The sequence below is a fragment of the Alnus glutinosa genome, chromosome 3 (assembly GCF_958979055.1).
Source record: "Alnus glutinosa chromosome 3, dhAlnGlut1.1, whole genome shotgun sequence".
Taxonomy (NCBI): Eukaryota; Viridiplantae; Streptophyta; class Magnoliopsida; order Fagales; family Betulaceae; genus Alnus; species Alnus glutinosa.
Genome location: NC_084888.1, coordinates 17,982,582 through 17,998,794, shown reverse-complemented (window position 1 = coordinate 17,998,794; position 16,213 = coordinate 17,982,582). Strand labels below are relative to the sequence as shown.

The window sequence follows — 16,213 nt, the reverse complement described above, 5'->3', positions numbered from 1 at the left end:
ATTGTGAAAATGTGTTGTTGAGTTGAGTTCATATATGTATTTAGGAAGGATTTCATGATTGGACATTGGTTGGTTCACTCACACACACATTGTGCTCACCACGTTCAATAAAATGCCCCAATGGATGTTTTGTTGAATTTTGTGCTTGCAATTGATTGGCAACGCATTCTTTTACACTCCAGTATGCATTTTGATCGTCATTGTGCATTTTGTAGACCTTTCTACTTTTTTTTGCATCAAGTTCTCATTATGTCATTAACTTAGTTTTATGACTATTTGTGACTCATTTTGAATTTTTGCATGACATAGTAAGTTTGTTAATAGTGTTTAAACATGTTGCATTTGGCATATCATATTGCATTGGTCATTCCTAGGGTTTTGGTGGTTCAGATAGTCTTTGGGAGCCTTTACACACTTGGGTGACTTTAGCCTAAGTAGGTGTTAACAAGTCCAGACACGTGCACTTTCAAGTTGGTTTGTGCATCACCTTATGCTTCGTTAACTAACTCGTTTGGTTTGGACTTCTTGTTTTTGGTTTGCTTGTTTTTCAGGGAAATTATAGAATCTTCAAAGAAGCGCTCACGAACAAAGGCTGTTGCTCAAGCGCTCAAAGAAAAGTTCAAGTCCCGAACCTTGGTAGTAGAAGTAGAGCGAGGCGTTAAGGTAGCTGGCCTTGAAGAACCCCTTTACTCTTTATTTTAGAAATCTTTAAGACTAGGGGTCGGGAGTCCTTGTTTAAACCGGTCAATGCTTATATTAAAATTGTTTGCGAAATTCTACACGAACATGGATAAGATAAGGATGGACCCTCCTTGCTTTGTGACCTCCATTAGGGACACCAAAATCAAGTTCACTTCTGAGCTTGTCTCGGAGGTGACTCACATCCCTCTTGTACCTCAGCGTGGCCATCCTTTTGACGTCCTTGAACAACTAAACAGGACAATCATGATGACTGTCTTCGCTTTGGCAAATGGTCCTTCTTGGCTTGAACATGAAAAATCTGTCCCTTCAAATCGTTTCACCACAGCCATGCGTCTGCTTGCTCAAATTATTCTTCAAAATGTGTGGCCCATAGATCACTACACAAGTTTAATACAGAGGAAAAAAAAAAGGAATACACAAAAATCTTCCTTTTTAGACCTTACTGACCTCACCAGGAAAAAATGGGTTTTAGAGGGCTAGGTTCATGTTTGCCGTAGTTGATGGGATTGCGGTTAATTTTTGCGCTCATGCAGTTGTGCAAATGATTGAGTCTTTTTATGATAAATCAAATTCTCTCCCACATGCTGGCCTCATTACAAAACTGGTCAGACATTTAGAAATTCTCATTCCCAGTTCTGAGTTTATCTAGCAGCCTTTTGGGTTTCTTTGGGAAAGCTATGGTTCAGAAATCCCAGGCCCAACTCTCTCTGCCAAAACAGGATGAGACTCAAGAGGAACCTACACCTGCAGCTGGAGGTAACCCTGGTGCTTCTTCAACTTCCTCTTCTGTCCCCATATCTGCTCTCATGGAGCAAGTCACCGCGCTCATACAGACGATGTCTAATGTTGAGAAAAAGGTGACTGCGATGGATGAGTGACAGATAGACATGGAAAAGAAGCAAGCTGCCATGAGCGAGCATTTTGAGCAGCAGTTGGCTACACTTGGGACACAGCTGGGTCAAATTCAGACTAACCTTGCTGCGGAGGCTGACGAAGTTGAGCAAAAATAGATCAATGTGCAGAACATTCTACAGATGATGATTCCGGAAGATGAGCAACAGAAATGACTGCTGATACTTTTTTATGGATATTTTTTGTGTATTTAAAACTTATTTTTGGTTGATATTTCACTTTTGCACTTGGTGACAAACAGGGGGATATATTTTTTGGATATTTCTTGACTGATGTTAACTTATATAAGTTTATAGGTGACATTTATTTATCTATGGATGATGTACTGAATTAATTATAGTGAACGGAGTATTCTCACATGGATGTAATGCTGATATGATATATGAAACCAAAATTCAATTACTTCTTCAGTACTTGCTCATGAGTTTGATTTAAATTTTATTGATGTTGAGCTACTTTAATTATTTGTCAGTTCCCCATGTATTTTATAAGTTTATTCATGATTTCAGGAAATATACTTTCAATAATTCATATATAAGCTATTTTCATGGTTTGTTAGGTTTAGATTGAGTCTTGTGGTAAATCTTGTAGTCTTGTCCAATTTTATTTGGTTGTATATTGTTTTTTCATCGAATGGCCAAATTAAGAGTTTGTTAGGTTTTTTATGAGACAATTCTCAAAACAAGTGCCAAAACGTAATGTGGTTGGGTAGATTTGTATTTAGGTTTGAGTTGAAAATCCTTCAAGAAATTCAAGTACATAGAGCTCAGTTTGCAAGTCCGTTCGCAGGTGTCTGGGCGGAATGTCAAGGCAGTGTATATTGTCTAATGGTTCATTCGCAGATGTACAGACGAATTGCTCAGACATTATGTTTCATCTGCAGGTCCATTCACACCTCTGGATGTTTTGGAGAAACATAATGTTTTGTCTGCTAGAGTGTTCGCACATGTTCGGACGATTTGAAGATAGAGAAACTCATCCGCAATTGCATTCGTAGATTTCTGGAGGCTCACGTGTTAAAGGCATGTAAACCCTAAAAGTGTTCGGACAGCTGACTTACATGTCCGGATGTTGCCACAAAAAACCTAAACTGACTTTAGGTTTTAAGTCTGATTTTTCCAAGTCTATTAAAGGACTTGAGAGGCACGGTTTTTCCATGAGCTGAGCAAGGCTAAAGTTGAGGCCTTTGAGATTATTCATTGGGCGCTTAGCCGTTTATTGTGTGCAAGAGAATCCTTATGGTGTGAGCTGAATTGTTAATTCTCTTGGAGTTGATCAAACCACATTTTCTACATCAACACCTTGAAGTTTGCTAGTGGGTCGATAACATAGACCAAGTAGAGGAATTGCACAGAAAGGATTTGGAGCTGCTGCAGTAGGAGGCAAGTAAGAGTGCATGTCTGTGTAAAAATGTCTAAACAGTTACAAGGGTTGTAAATGTTTTGCTTGTACTACAAATTCATTTTAGTAATTGATTTATTGGGTTTGACTGCTCCGAAGTGGCTTTACCTTTGATGTGTTATGCAAATGATTTCCACTACGTTAATAAAATTATGTTCATGTGTGCTTGATTGGTTCATATTTTTGTGGTTTGATATATTGATTTTTTTTGTTGATAAGTAAGAAGAACTTTATTAAAGAAAGCGTAAGGCGCCCCTAAGTACACAGGAAGTATACGCAGGGAAAACCAAAGCTAACCCAAAAAAACCCACAACACCAAGGCCCCAGAACACAAAAGAACCAAAACAAGCTACAAAAGAACCCAACTAAGAACAATACTACCCACTACCCGTCAAGGCACAACAAACCTACAACATGTGTGCCTTGTCTTTCCTGCGCCTAGAGGGGTAGTTCGCGTCACCATAGTTGATGGAACTATGCAAATTTAGAAGCTCCCTTTTCCTTTTAGACTTCTGGCGCACAAAAAACTGGAACTCCTCTTCCATGGCATCCCGAATAGCCAAAGCCTCATCCCCAAAATCCCCATCCATCGCCCAATCTAAGGGCAAACCATCCCAATAATCATCTTCATCCTCCTCCCACACCACAATCTCCCCATTATGATCAAAACCAACTGGCCAATTCCGAGATTGGGAGACACCAATAAAGCAACCACTCGAAGGGGACGAAGGACATACCACCCCACCAATGTTGACCTCCTGAAGCGCCACGGGAAGGACTGAAATCGGGCCCTGATGCACTGGCGTCACTGACTTCTTCATTGCAGGAGGCTTTGCCGCCTTCTCAGTTGGCGGCTCTGCACCTGTAACCCTCTTATCAACGTAGCCAATTGACATCTTCACGGCTTCCAAAGAATCAGAAAGTAGCCCATCATTCCACTTCACAGAATGCCTTTCCCTCAATTTTTTCGCCCTCCTGTAGTAACACTGAAAAGGCTAAGAAACCACCACAGGGAGGGGAGAACGCAGCTTCTCTCCTAAATTAGCTGCTCTAGCGAGAGACGGAGGGGCAGCAAGGGGTTTAGGAATCAGAAGCTTCCCCAAAGGAGTGAACTTAAAAGAGACAGAAGCAGAATCCGCCGGAAAACCCAGATCCAGTGCCGGAGAAGGGGGGAAACCGAACAGATTCGAGGCTAGAGTCCGGCTAGAAACCGCCAGAAACACCTGGGACCTGCTCGACTCACCCCCGGAAGAAACCTCCGTACCTGAAACTGTCCCTGTATCTGCTGCCGACGAGGGCTCCGACCTAGAGAAAACCCCAACAAAAGCCGATGAAGCTAGGCTCGCGCCCTCTTTAGCTCCCAACGCTGTAACCTCCAAACCCCCAGGAGGAAGCCGATTCAGAACCAACCTAGAGGACACCTCCGTTGACGTCTACGGCGAGGATGGCGTGGATAGGAAACTATAGGTTTCCGTTTGTGTCGGGCCTCACGAAAACCTAAAAGTTTTCGAAACAGCCCCGACCCGGCAAACCGGGTCAGAACTCTCCTCACAGCCCGGCCCAAAGCCAAATGAAAACCGGGACCCAACTTACGCCACGTCCGCAATCTCGAATTTTCAAAATTCAAACGAGAGTACTTACCCTGCGGACGTACAAACTGGTCTTTGTCCAACAGATCAAGCGGGTGAGGCTCCAAAGAAGAGCAATCCACAGCCGATCTCAAAACAGCCTCTGCATGCCGCACCGCCGGAAGAAGATCAAGCTCGCATGGTGTCGCCAACGAAGCCCTTAACCAGGACCAACCATCACCCACTATGGGCATCGTCTTCCAACAGTGGTCGAATCCGACCTCAAAACCTCCACAAAAGAACGCCCCGTCCACTTTGGAGCCAAGCCCAGAGTCGGCCGAACATCCTCCACCGCCTTCTTCTTCGATGAAGAAGAGGAGCCAAGCCCGCCACCCACCGAGACTGAGAAAAAGTCTACAACCTTTCTCAGCTCGTCGGAGAATTTAAACCATCCCCACCCTCCACGGCCCTCGGGGATAACAATGGACCCTTTTCGACTGCCCAATCCGAATGTTGTTGCCTCTAAATAGCGCCCAGCTTTATTCCCACCTCTCCGAGCAATTAGAACCTTTGAACCTTCTCTGAACAACTTAACAAAATCTTGCTCTACCGAGAGACCCAACAACAATTCCAACGTCGACGCAAGCCACTCGGAGCTCTGAGCATTCAAAAAGATCACACCCAGGAAATTTTTCCTCTTCTCCTCCACCCTCAACGTCGACGCCCCACCCAAAACAGAGAAGGTGAAAGACTTCGACTCCACTAAGAAAATCTTATCCATCTATGACACCCCCGGGACTATGACGACCAACCTAAATAGCTACATCGCCGAACAAAGAACCACCCAACGAAACAAATGACCGAAATACAAAGCTAGAGGACCAAGCAGGAGGCTAAGAGAGATAGAGAAAGTGAGAGGACGGAACAGAAATCGAACCCCTAGCTGAACGCGCTCTCACGCGCCGTCACTAGGTCAGAGAGGAGAGACAATGGCTACTTTTTTCTCCCTATATCATGCGCAATTTGGTTTCTTGATATATTGATTTTACAGCTGCATAATTGCCATTGCTGCTGCATAATTGTTGATATATAGCGTTGGGGTCTAAACACCTGTTTTTCATATACTATATGGTAATGGGCTATATAACTATGTGGTGTTGGGCAACCGTAGTGCATTGCACTTATTAAGGATGGCTCCATTGTGTTTGATGTGGTGTCTTTGGCGAGAGCGGAATGCACGCAGCTTTGACGATTGTGAGAATAGTTTGCTTGATTTGAAGTTAGTGCTATAAACCCTATATACATGGAGAGTGGCTTGGAATACTTCATTTGTATCACGAGCTTTATGGCTGAAGGAGGAGGAAGAGAACACAATTTTTCACAGGATGGCCAACTTACATCATAAATTCAATCATGTGGACTCTTTGAATATAAATGGTGCAATGTCCAAGAATCCTGTGGATGGGGACAAGAACACACAATTATTTCACAAGGTGGCCAACTCACATCGCAAATTCAATCATGTGGACTATTTGAATATAAATGGAGCAATGTCCAAGAATCATGTGGAGATTCAGGAGCATATGGTACATTATTACAACAAATTGTATTTTGAGCAATGTTCTTGGAGGCCAGGGGTGGATGGTCAATCTTTCCTATCCATTGTTGCGAATGAAAATATTTGGTTAGAAAGAGCGTTTGAGGAGAAGGAGGTGTGGGATTTGGTTAGAGATTTGAATGGAGATAAGGCTCTAGGTCCAAACGGCTTCACAATGGCTTTCTTTCAGAAGTGTTGGGAAATTTTAAAATATGATCTTCTGGTTGTATTTGCAGAATTTCATAATTGAGGTCAGTTTGAAAAGAGTCTTAATGCTACTTTTATTTCTCTGATTCCAAAGAAGACTTATGCTATGGATGTGAAAGATTTTTGCCCTATTAGTTTGGTAGGGGGGATGTATAAGATTATTTCCAAGGTTCTTGCGAACAGGTTTAAGTCAGTATTGGGCAAGATTATCTCCAACACACATAATGCTTTTATTGGCGGTCAATAAATTTTGGATTTAGTGCTTATTGCTAATGAATGCTTGGATAGTCAAATTTGATCGGAGGAATATGAGCTGCTGTGTAAGTTGGATTTGGAAAAGGCATATGATCATGTTAATTGGGAATTCTTGCTCTATTTGCTGCAACATTGTGGGTTTGGGGAGAAATGGAGGGCTTGGATATGATTTTGCATTTCTACGGTGAAATTTTCTATTCGTGTGAATGGAAATCCGTCGAGTTTTTTTAATAGCACTCGTGGGTTGCGACAAGGAGATCCACTTTCACCTTTATTGTTTGTGGTGGTTATGGAGGCATTGAGCCAGATACTGATTGCCGCAATGGATCAAGGTAACTTGACAGGGTGGGACCCAGGGATTCTGATGCTTTAGTTGCCAATCATTTACTGATTGCCGATGACACGTTGATTTTTTGTGATGCGCAAGAAGAACAAATTCGACATCTGCAATGTATCTTCTTATGCTTTGGGGGCAACTTCAGGATTGAGGATTAATTTAAGAAAATCAGAAATTGTTCCTATCGATGAGATAGAGGATGTCGAAGGGTTGGCTCAACTCCTTGGATGTCAGGTCGCATCTTTGCCTATGACATACTTGGGTTTGCTGTTGAGTGCTTCTTATAAGGCTATGTCTATTTGGAATGGTGTCATTGAGAAAATTGAACGGCGATTGGCTGGATGGAAGCGTATGTATTTGTCAAAGGATCGTTGGCTGACTCTTCTTAAAAATACTATTTCCAACCTTCCTACGTATTACTTCTTGTTGTTCACTATTCCAGTGGGCGTGGTTAATCGACTTGATAAACTTCAAAGGGATTTTCTATTGGGTGGCATTGGAGATGAGGCCAAATTCCATTTAGTGAATTGGAACATGATCTATGCTCCATTACAATTAGGTGGGTTGGGAGTTCACAATTTCATCCAATTTAATCGAGTTGTTCTAGAGAAATGGTACTGGAGGTATGGTCGGGAGAGAGGCATTATGGCAATTGGTGATTGACGTCAAATTTAAGAGCCTAAGGGGTGGGTGGTGTTCAAAGGAGGTGTTGGGTACTTTTGGAGTGGGTGTGTGGAAAAATATTAGGAGGGGATGGGATAAGTTTAGCAACTTGGTTCATTTTGAGGTTGGGGATGGGTCACATGCAAGTTTCTGGCATGATTGGTGGTGTGGAGATAGATCTTTGAAGAAATATTTTCCAGTTTTGTTTAGTTTTGTGAGGAATAAAAATGCGATGGTGGTAGATAACTTGGTTGTTCAAAATGGAGTTATTCAATGGAATGTTATTTTTACGCATCTAGTCCAGGATTGAGAGATGAAGATAGTACTTTCTTTCATAGCTCAGCTTTATTCTATTTCGGTTCGACATGGAGAGGATGACAGGTTAGTTTGAAACCTCTCAAAAGGGGTCTATTTGAAGTGAAGTCCTATTATGAAGTGTTAAATAGGAAAGATGGCTCTTCATTTCCGTGAAAGAGTATCTAGCGTGTTAAGGCTCCGGCAAGGGTGGCTTTCTTTATATAGACAACAGCTTTAGGTAAAATTTTGACACATGACAATCTGCGAAAGAGGAATGTCGTGGTGATTGAGTGGTGTTGTACATGTAAAGAGAGTGGGGAGTCAATTAAACATCTGTGACTTCATTGCAAAGTTGCTCGTGATCTATGGAGCTACATTCTTACTTTATTTGGAGTAGAGTGGGTTATGCCATGAATGGTGCTGGAGTTGTTGAGTAGCTGGGGCACATTATTTGAATATGGTCTAGCTAAGGAAGTTTGGCGGTTAGTTCTGTTGTTTTTAATGTGGTGTATTTAGCAAGAGTGGAATGCGTGGCACTTTGAAGATGTAGTGACATCGATGATGTAGCATCTCATCATAGCTTGAGTGTTGTTACTTATGCAGACTTTTTAAATTTATTTTCCGTTCGTTCCTATTAGGGGCACTCTTATGTACTTCATGTGTATTAGGGTTGCGCCCCTCTATGCTTTATTAATGAATTAACATTACTTATCAAAAATTAAAAAATAAAAGAAATAAAAGTCTAATTGCCTTTCCGTGTAACATATATGGCTAACATTTACTCAGTCATGACATTGTATACTTACAAGAAGAAAAAAAAATACAATAGTTGGTATCAAAGCCAACTTGATCAAGTCATATGTTGCTAAATAGAGTTTGGTGGAGTGCAAATCTAGCAAGAACATTAGGAATTTGAGCGAAGAAATTGAGATTCTTCAAATTGCGTGGATTATATAGGCATATTACACGGGTATATGTGTGGGAGCGATTGTGATACCCCCTAATTGTGTAGATTGTGAAGGCATTGCATGCCCACATGATAAGTCCCACATTTAGTGTATACTCGAAGGTAATGCGTTATATAAATAATTTCATGAAGCTCTTTTTTTTTTTTATAAGTAAGAATTTCATTAAAAAAAGCGTAAGGCACCCCTAAGTACACAGGAATAATTTCAAGAAGCTCTAACTATAACTAATCTTCTTCTTTTTTAAGTGATAAATACAAAATCAGTCTATGTGGTTAGCCTAAATTACAAATCCCTCACAGTCGTATCTGTAAATTCAGAGATCCCTGCCATATACCAAAAAAACAATTTAGTCCCTAGAATCAAATTATGTTAAAAGATTTAACAGATTCTGTTAGGTGCCACGTCAACACCAATAAAATGACATGTATCACTCTTAATTAAAAAATATAAATATATAAAGTTTAAAAAAACTGAAAAAGTATTATTTTTTTAACAATAATACTTGTTTTTTTTTATATATATATTTATAATATATTTATATTTTTTTGTTATTAAGAGTTACAAGTGTCATCATTTTATTGGTGTTGACCCACTTAATAGAATCCGTCAAATGTTTTAACAAAACTTGACTCTAGAGACTAAATTGTTTTTCTAGTATAACCAAGGAACCTCTGAATTTACTTTAATACAATAGAGAGTGATCTGTAATTTAGGCCAACCACAGGAACTGATTTTGCATTTATCCCTTTTTTTTGTAAGTAATTTCATATTATTAATAAAACGTAGAGGGAGAGCAATCCTAGTACACGGGGAGAATACAAGAGAAACCTTAATAAGAACATAAATTCAAAAAACCTGCAAAAGTTGAAACAATCAAATTATGATGTGCTGCTATCCACATATGTAACGTGTTAAGTGTAATTTCGCGACTTTATCACCAATGTCTCTACGTCTTCAAAGATCCGAGCATTCCTCTCTCACCAAAGACACCACATTAAACACAGCAGAGTCAACCTCAATACTTCCTTAATTGTACCACACCCAAACGAACCACCCTAGCTTTTTCAACAAATCGATGACCTGTCTCGGCATAATCCAATTTACACCAAACAAATTTAGAATATAACTCCATAGTTCTCTTGCCACTTCACAATGAAGCAATAAGTGTTCAATGGACTCCCCACTCTTCTTACACATACAGCACCACTCAATCACCACAACATTCATCTTTTGCAAATTATCAAACGTCAAAATTTTCTCTAAGGCTACTGTCACACAAAAACGCCACCCTCGAAGAAGCCTTTATTCTCCAGATACTCTTCCATGGAAATGAAGGACCATCCTGGCTAGTTAACACTTTATAGAACGACTTCACTTCAAACTTACCCTTCTTGGAAGGGCTCCAGCCTAATCTATCCTCCTCTGCATGTCATAATTGGAAAGAATACAGCCACTCGACAAACGAACTCCATCTCCCAATCCTGAATTGGTTGCGTAAAATTACATTCCACTGGATAATCCCGTCCTGAAAGTGCGTATTATCCGCCACCCAAGCATCTTTTGCCGAGCAATACTAAACAAAGCTAGATAAGACAACTTCAACGGCCTATCCCCACACCAAATATCATGTCAAAACTTACTTTTGACCCAACCCTATGACACCTCAGTCCCATATTGGGAAGATGAATTGCCCACATAGGGAGTGGGTGGTTTATAAGAGATGTTCATGCATGCTAAGTCTCACATTGCTTACTTACTAGGTGAAACTGCGCTTTATAAGTGATTATATGGAAACTCCAAATTGACTAGTCATTTGGGGGTAATAGAACAGATATGTCTAGCGCTTTTCTCAAGATCGTTACAAATGGTATAAGAGCCACCTAGTAATGCCATGTGATGTTGTACTATTAGTACTGCATGACGTGGACCTAATGAGAACGTCAAGAGTTTAAAGAGGGAAATTTGTAACACTCTGGTCCCATATTGGAAAGAAGACTAGTCCACATAGAGAGAAAGTGGCTTATAAAAGATGTTCATGGGTGTTAAGTCTCACATTGTTTACTTACTAGGTGAAACTGATTTTATAAGTGATTCTAGAGAAGGCCCAAATTGGATAGTCCTTCTGGGGTGATAGCACAAATGTGGCTAGCGTTTTTCTCTATATCATTATAAACCCCCACCTCAAAGCAGATAAATTTGGAAAACTTCTCCCACCCCCTTCTAATATGTTTTCAAACTCCCACTCCAAATGTCCCCATTACCTCTTTTGAACACCAACCACCCCTTGTACTCACATATTTAGCTTCAACCACCAATCTCCATAAAGCCTCGCTCTCCATAGCATACCACCACAACCACTTTCCCCAAACGACTCGATTAAATTGAATCAAATTTCGAACTCCCAAACCACTTGAGTTAATCGAAGTGCAAATCCTCATCCAATTCACTAAATGGAATTTAAACTCATCCCCAATGTCACCCCATAAAAAATCCCTTTGAAGTCTCTCGAGTCTATTAGCCACTCCCACTGGAATAAGGGAATAGGGACAAGTAATATGTAGGTAGATTGCATAGAGTACTTTTAAGCATAGTCAACCGACCACCTTTAGATTAATAAAGTTCTTCCAACCAACCAACCGACGTTCCATTTATTCAATAACGCCATTGCAAATAGAAGTGGCCTTATATGAAGCACTCAACGACAAACTCCAAATATTTCATCGACAATGAAGAAACTCTACTCCCAAGAAGATGAGCCAAATTTTTGACATCTTCCACTTCTCTTATAGGAACAATTTCTGATTTTCCTAAATTGATTCTCAAATCCGAAACTGCTTCAAAACATAAGAAAATACACCGTAAATGTCGAATTTGTTCGTAATTCACACCACAAAAAAATCAGAGTATCATCACCAAATAGTAAATGAGACACTACCAAGGCTTCATTATCCTTGGACCCCACTGAGAACTAAGAGACCCTGATCCATTGCCACAGTCAACATCCAGGTCAATGCCTCCATGACCACCACAAACAATAGCGGTGAGAGCGAATCCCCATGCCGCAGCCCACGAGAGCTAATAAAAAAAGGGGACGGAGTTCCATTCACAAGAATGGAAAATTGCACCGTAAAAGTACGAAACTCTATCCAATCCCTCCATTTCTCCTCAAAACCACATCTCTTAAGCAAATAAAGCAAGAATTCCCAGTTGACATGATCATACGCCTTCTCCAAATCCAATTTGCACAACACCTCGGATTACCCCGATCTAAGTCAACTATCTAAGCATTCAATAGCAATAAGCACTGAATCCAAAATTTGTCTACCTTCAATGAAGGCATTTTGTGAGTTGGACATAATATTTCCCAACACCGACTTAAACTTGTTAGCTAGAACCTTGGATATGATTTTATACACCCCACCCACCAGACTAATAGACTTGTAGTCCTTCACATCCACAACACCTATCTTCTTTGGATCAGAGAAACAAAAGTTGCATTAAAACTCTTCTCAAACTATCGTCGACCATGAAATTCCAAAAAGACGGCCATAATATCCTTTTTCACTTCTTCCCAACACTTTTGAAAAAAAGACATAGTGAAACCATCTAGTCCCGACGCCTTATCACAATTCAATCCCCTCACCACTACCCACACCTCCTGCTCCTCAAACTCTCTTTCCACCCAAGTACTCTCACCCGCATCAATGGATCAGAACGAAAGACAATCCACCCTTGGCCGCCAATTACACTGCTCAAAATACAATTTGCTATAAAAATGCACTATATGATCCTTCTCCCTAGGATTATTGGACATTGAACCATTGATACTCAAAGATACCACATGATTATTTCTTCCATGTGAATTGGTCACCCTGTGAAAAAATTGTGTTTTTCTCCCCATCCTTCAACCACAAAGCTTTTGATTGCTATCTCCAACTCAGTTCCCCAAAAAAGGAAAGTTTTCTCCAACTACTAAGACATATCTAGCTTCCTCATCCTTTCCTCCTCCACTAAACCACTATCCTCTACAATTATATCCAGATCACAAATGCCCTTTTTCCTCCCTTCTTCACCAAAAACCTCTTCATCCATTTTTTTCAAATCCGCCTTCAAAGCTAACAACTTACTAGCCAAAACATGGTAAACCATGAAAATCACAAGACAGCCACCGAGTTTTAACATGTTCAACAAAACCTTTAGATTTCAACTACATGTTTTCAAACTTAAAATACCTCCTTCCACCTCTAGGAGCCCCACAGTCCAACAGCAAAGGAAAGTGATCTAACAAAAGTCATGACAGTCGCCTATGGATCACCTCTGAAAAATGTTCTTCACACTCCGGAGATAGTAAAAATCTATTTCTAGACCCTGTTTGCTCTCCTGATTATTGGACCAAGTAAACTGCCCCCTTACAATTAGTATATCCACAAGACCTTGCACGAAGATGAAATCCGAAAACTCCACCACAGCTGCAAAATAACTTGAATCACCTAATCTCTCACTTGGAAACCGAACCACATTGAAATCTCCTCCAATACACTATTGCATCTCCCACCATCACATCAAACCAACCAACTCACCCCACAAATCCCTTCTGTCCCCATAATCATTTTACCCATACACCGCCCCAAACGCCCAAACAAAATTATCATCAATATTTCTCAAAGAACAAGCAACTGTATATCTCCCCACACATTACTCAATCTTTTCCACCACCCGCTTATCACACATTAACAAAACTCCACCTGAAGCCCCACTTGATCCCATATAGCACCAATCCACATGTTGGCAACCCCATAAACTCCAAACCACCTCCCTTGAAACAGTTCCCACCTCTCTCTGCACCCTTATGCAAACCGGATACTGTTGAATCCCACAACTGTCCTAATCTCAAACGTTTCATCAATAAAAGAACTAATTCAAAAAAACCAAGAAGGCCCAATGCCAATTCACTTCATCTAAAATGGTAATCTTTTTAGGGTATAATATAGATATGGCGACACTTTTCGGATCGTGACATAATAAATTCTATATCAAATCAAATGTGATAATCTTGGAATCCATATATGGTTGGGGTGCGGGGGGGAGGGAATTCTATTTTACAGGCTAATAGCTTTTTTTTATAAGTAATTGAAATATCATTAAAAGCGAAAAGCGCAACCAAAGTATACCAAAAGTATACAAGAGAAACATTTAGCTAAAAACAAAAATCTTAATATAAATACGATAGAATATCAAAACTAAGCACCCCAGTATAGATTGTCATAAGTGCCAACTTGCATTACGATATCACTTCTTTTGTGCTGAGGTCTAATTATAATAACAATCCTATATATGTTATCCAATCTATCACGTAAAATATATTAATAATACTGATGAGGGGAAGATTTCGCAATCTACTTCACCTGCTTGGTCAGCATAATGACAGGATGGCCAGCCTTTTGTACACGTTCAAACATGCTGCATTCATATAGGAATTTACTTGCAACACTAGAAAGAACTGTCGCAGGAAGCTGCTTTGGGTCGCCAACCTAGAACGGAAGATTGTAAGTTTCAGATCCATCTCTTCTCACGGCATATGAAATTTTAAGATTAAAGAAGTTAACGGTCCTTACCATAATACATTTGGTCCCGCTTGACTTTAAAAGTTGAAGAGGAATGAGAGTAGCAGGTTCCAGAGCCTGTAGTGGCAAGAAGCAATGTTTAAAAGACAAAAAGCGAGAGCAAGACCAGTGCTAAAAAGACTATAACCTTAATCAAGCAAAGAATATTTTACTTGAGCAGCTTCATCAATCACGACGGCATCAAAAAGAGTATGCTCAGAGGGAAACCCAAAGTTATTAGTTGACATAGATTCAGAACACACTCCATAGAGGTCTCCACCACAGCCACTTAATGTAGCCACCACAATCTCAGCTTCCTGTAATATAGACTTCCGAAGCTTACGTCTAAGAAATTTGATTTCTTCATTAGCTTTCCTCTCCTGTGTCTGAACATTGCTAAGATCTTTATAAATTTGCTTCTTTTGTTCATAAAGTTTTCTTAGCTTCAACCCTATTTCTGTATCAGACAATTCTTCTGGAGAATTCTTAAGATCATCATTTCCATCCCTCAAGGTAGTACGCTTGGTTTCATAGAACCTGATACGGTCAACTAATTTTTCAAGATTAGAACGCAGAGCTATTAAAGAATCCACACTTGTTTCGTTCTTTTCATTGCAAACTTTCATCCTCTCTTCCACCAAACGTTGATCAACAAGTGTATCAACAAAGAATGGTAGTGAATTTGGATGGACAGTCTTCACATTCCCAACCCTTACAAGATATGGCTTGTACATCTTTCCATCACTGCCATAAAGACCTTGACTAGAAATTCTAGATACTAACTCATCAACTGCGGCATTCGACTGAGCGCAGATAAGCACTCTTCCTCTTGCTGAACTTTCCACAGATTTTGAATTTTGTTGGACATCGTCGCTTAATTGTCTAGCCAAGGCTGCATCCTGCCATGCCCTTGCAATTGCAGCAGTCTGGCTAATCCATGGACTTGATTTGGTGCATATAGTACTATTTGTTTTCAAACTGGCACCGCGGAAATGTTTTGCAATACCCGTCCTCTGTAAAGGTGAAGCAAGCAAACCACTGACAATGGCCAAAATAGTCCGCGTCTTGCCAGTACCTATATACAAAAGCAATAAAGATAATACATAAATCACGAGCACAAAAATATGCAAAAAGTTGGACCAAGGGAAATCAGATACCTGGAGGACCCTGAATAAGAGATAATTCAAAATCCTTCTTCAACTTAGGTGATCCAACAGCAATACTTATAGCTTGAAGTTGACTGTCATTAAATGATGATCTCAGTACTTCCTGCAAGGGTTGGGACAGCTTACCCAGATCCACTTTCTTCAATACATCATTACCAAGAGAATCATTGACAGGCTTTAAAATAACTGGAAGTATGGGGATGTCCTTAATTGATGACAGTGCCTGAAATTCTCTAAGTTGAGGTGTAATGCTCATGATGCGACTTGCATGCCATTTACTTCGTTCAATGAGGTTCTTTCTAACTTGATTTAACCGTGAAAACCCATTTTGAAGATAGAACCTGATAACTAATATAGTTAACCTTCTCTTGTTGTCTCTCTCACGCCTCTCCACCTGGAAAAAATATGCAGGTTGCTTTAGCAAAATATGATATATGATGTAATCTGGCTTCCCAGGCTCCTAATGGGCCACAAGTAGGCCGGTTAGGGCAGCCTAGCCCATTACGTACCTACTTGGATCGGATATTTGATAGAATT

At 40.3% G+C, this 16,213-nt stretch overlaps 1 protein-coding gene across 4 annotated transcripts in view; it reads right to left on the bottom strand.

Annotated features, from left to right (window-relative positions):
- The window catches only part of LOC133862849 (uncharacterized), a 58,441-nt gene that overhangs the window by 16,659 nt on the left and 25,569 nt on the right, over positions 1 to 16,213 (bottom strand). For all 4 annotated transcript variants that reach the window (XM_062298740.1, XM_062298738.1, XM_062298739.1 and 1 more), the window contains 4 exons: positions 15,668 to 16,070; positions 14,684 to 15,585; positions 14,523 to 14,588; positions 14,313 to 14,438 (listed from right to left, as the gene is read on the bottom strand). In XM_062298740.1, the coding sequence (XP_062154724.1) occupies positions 14,313 to 14,438; positions 14,523 to 14,588; positions 14,684 to 15,585; positions 15,668 to 16,070 (1,497 nt within the window). The remainder of the gene's footprint in view (positions 1 to 14,312; positions 14,439 to 14,522; positions 14,589 to 14,683; positions 15,586 to 15,667; positions 16,071 to 16,213) is intronic.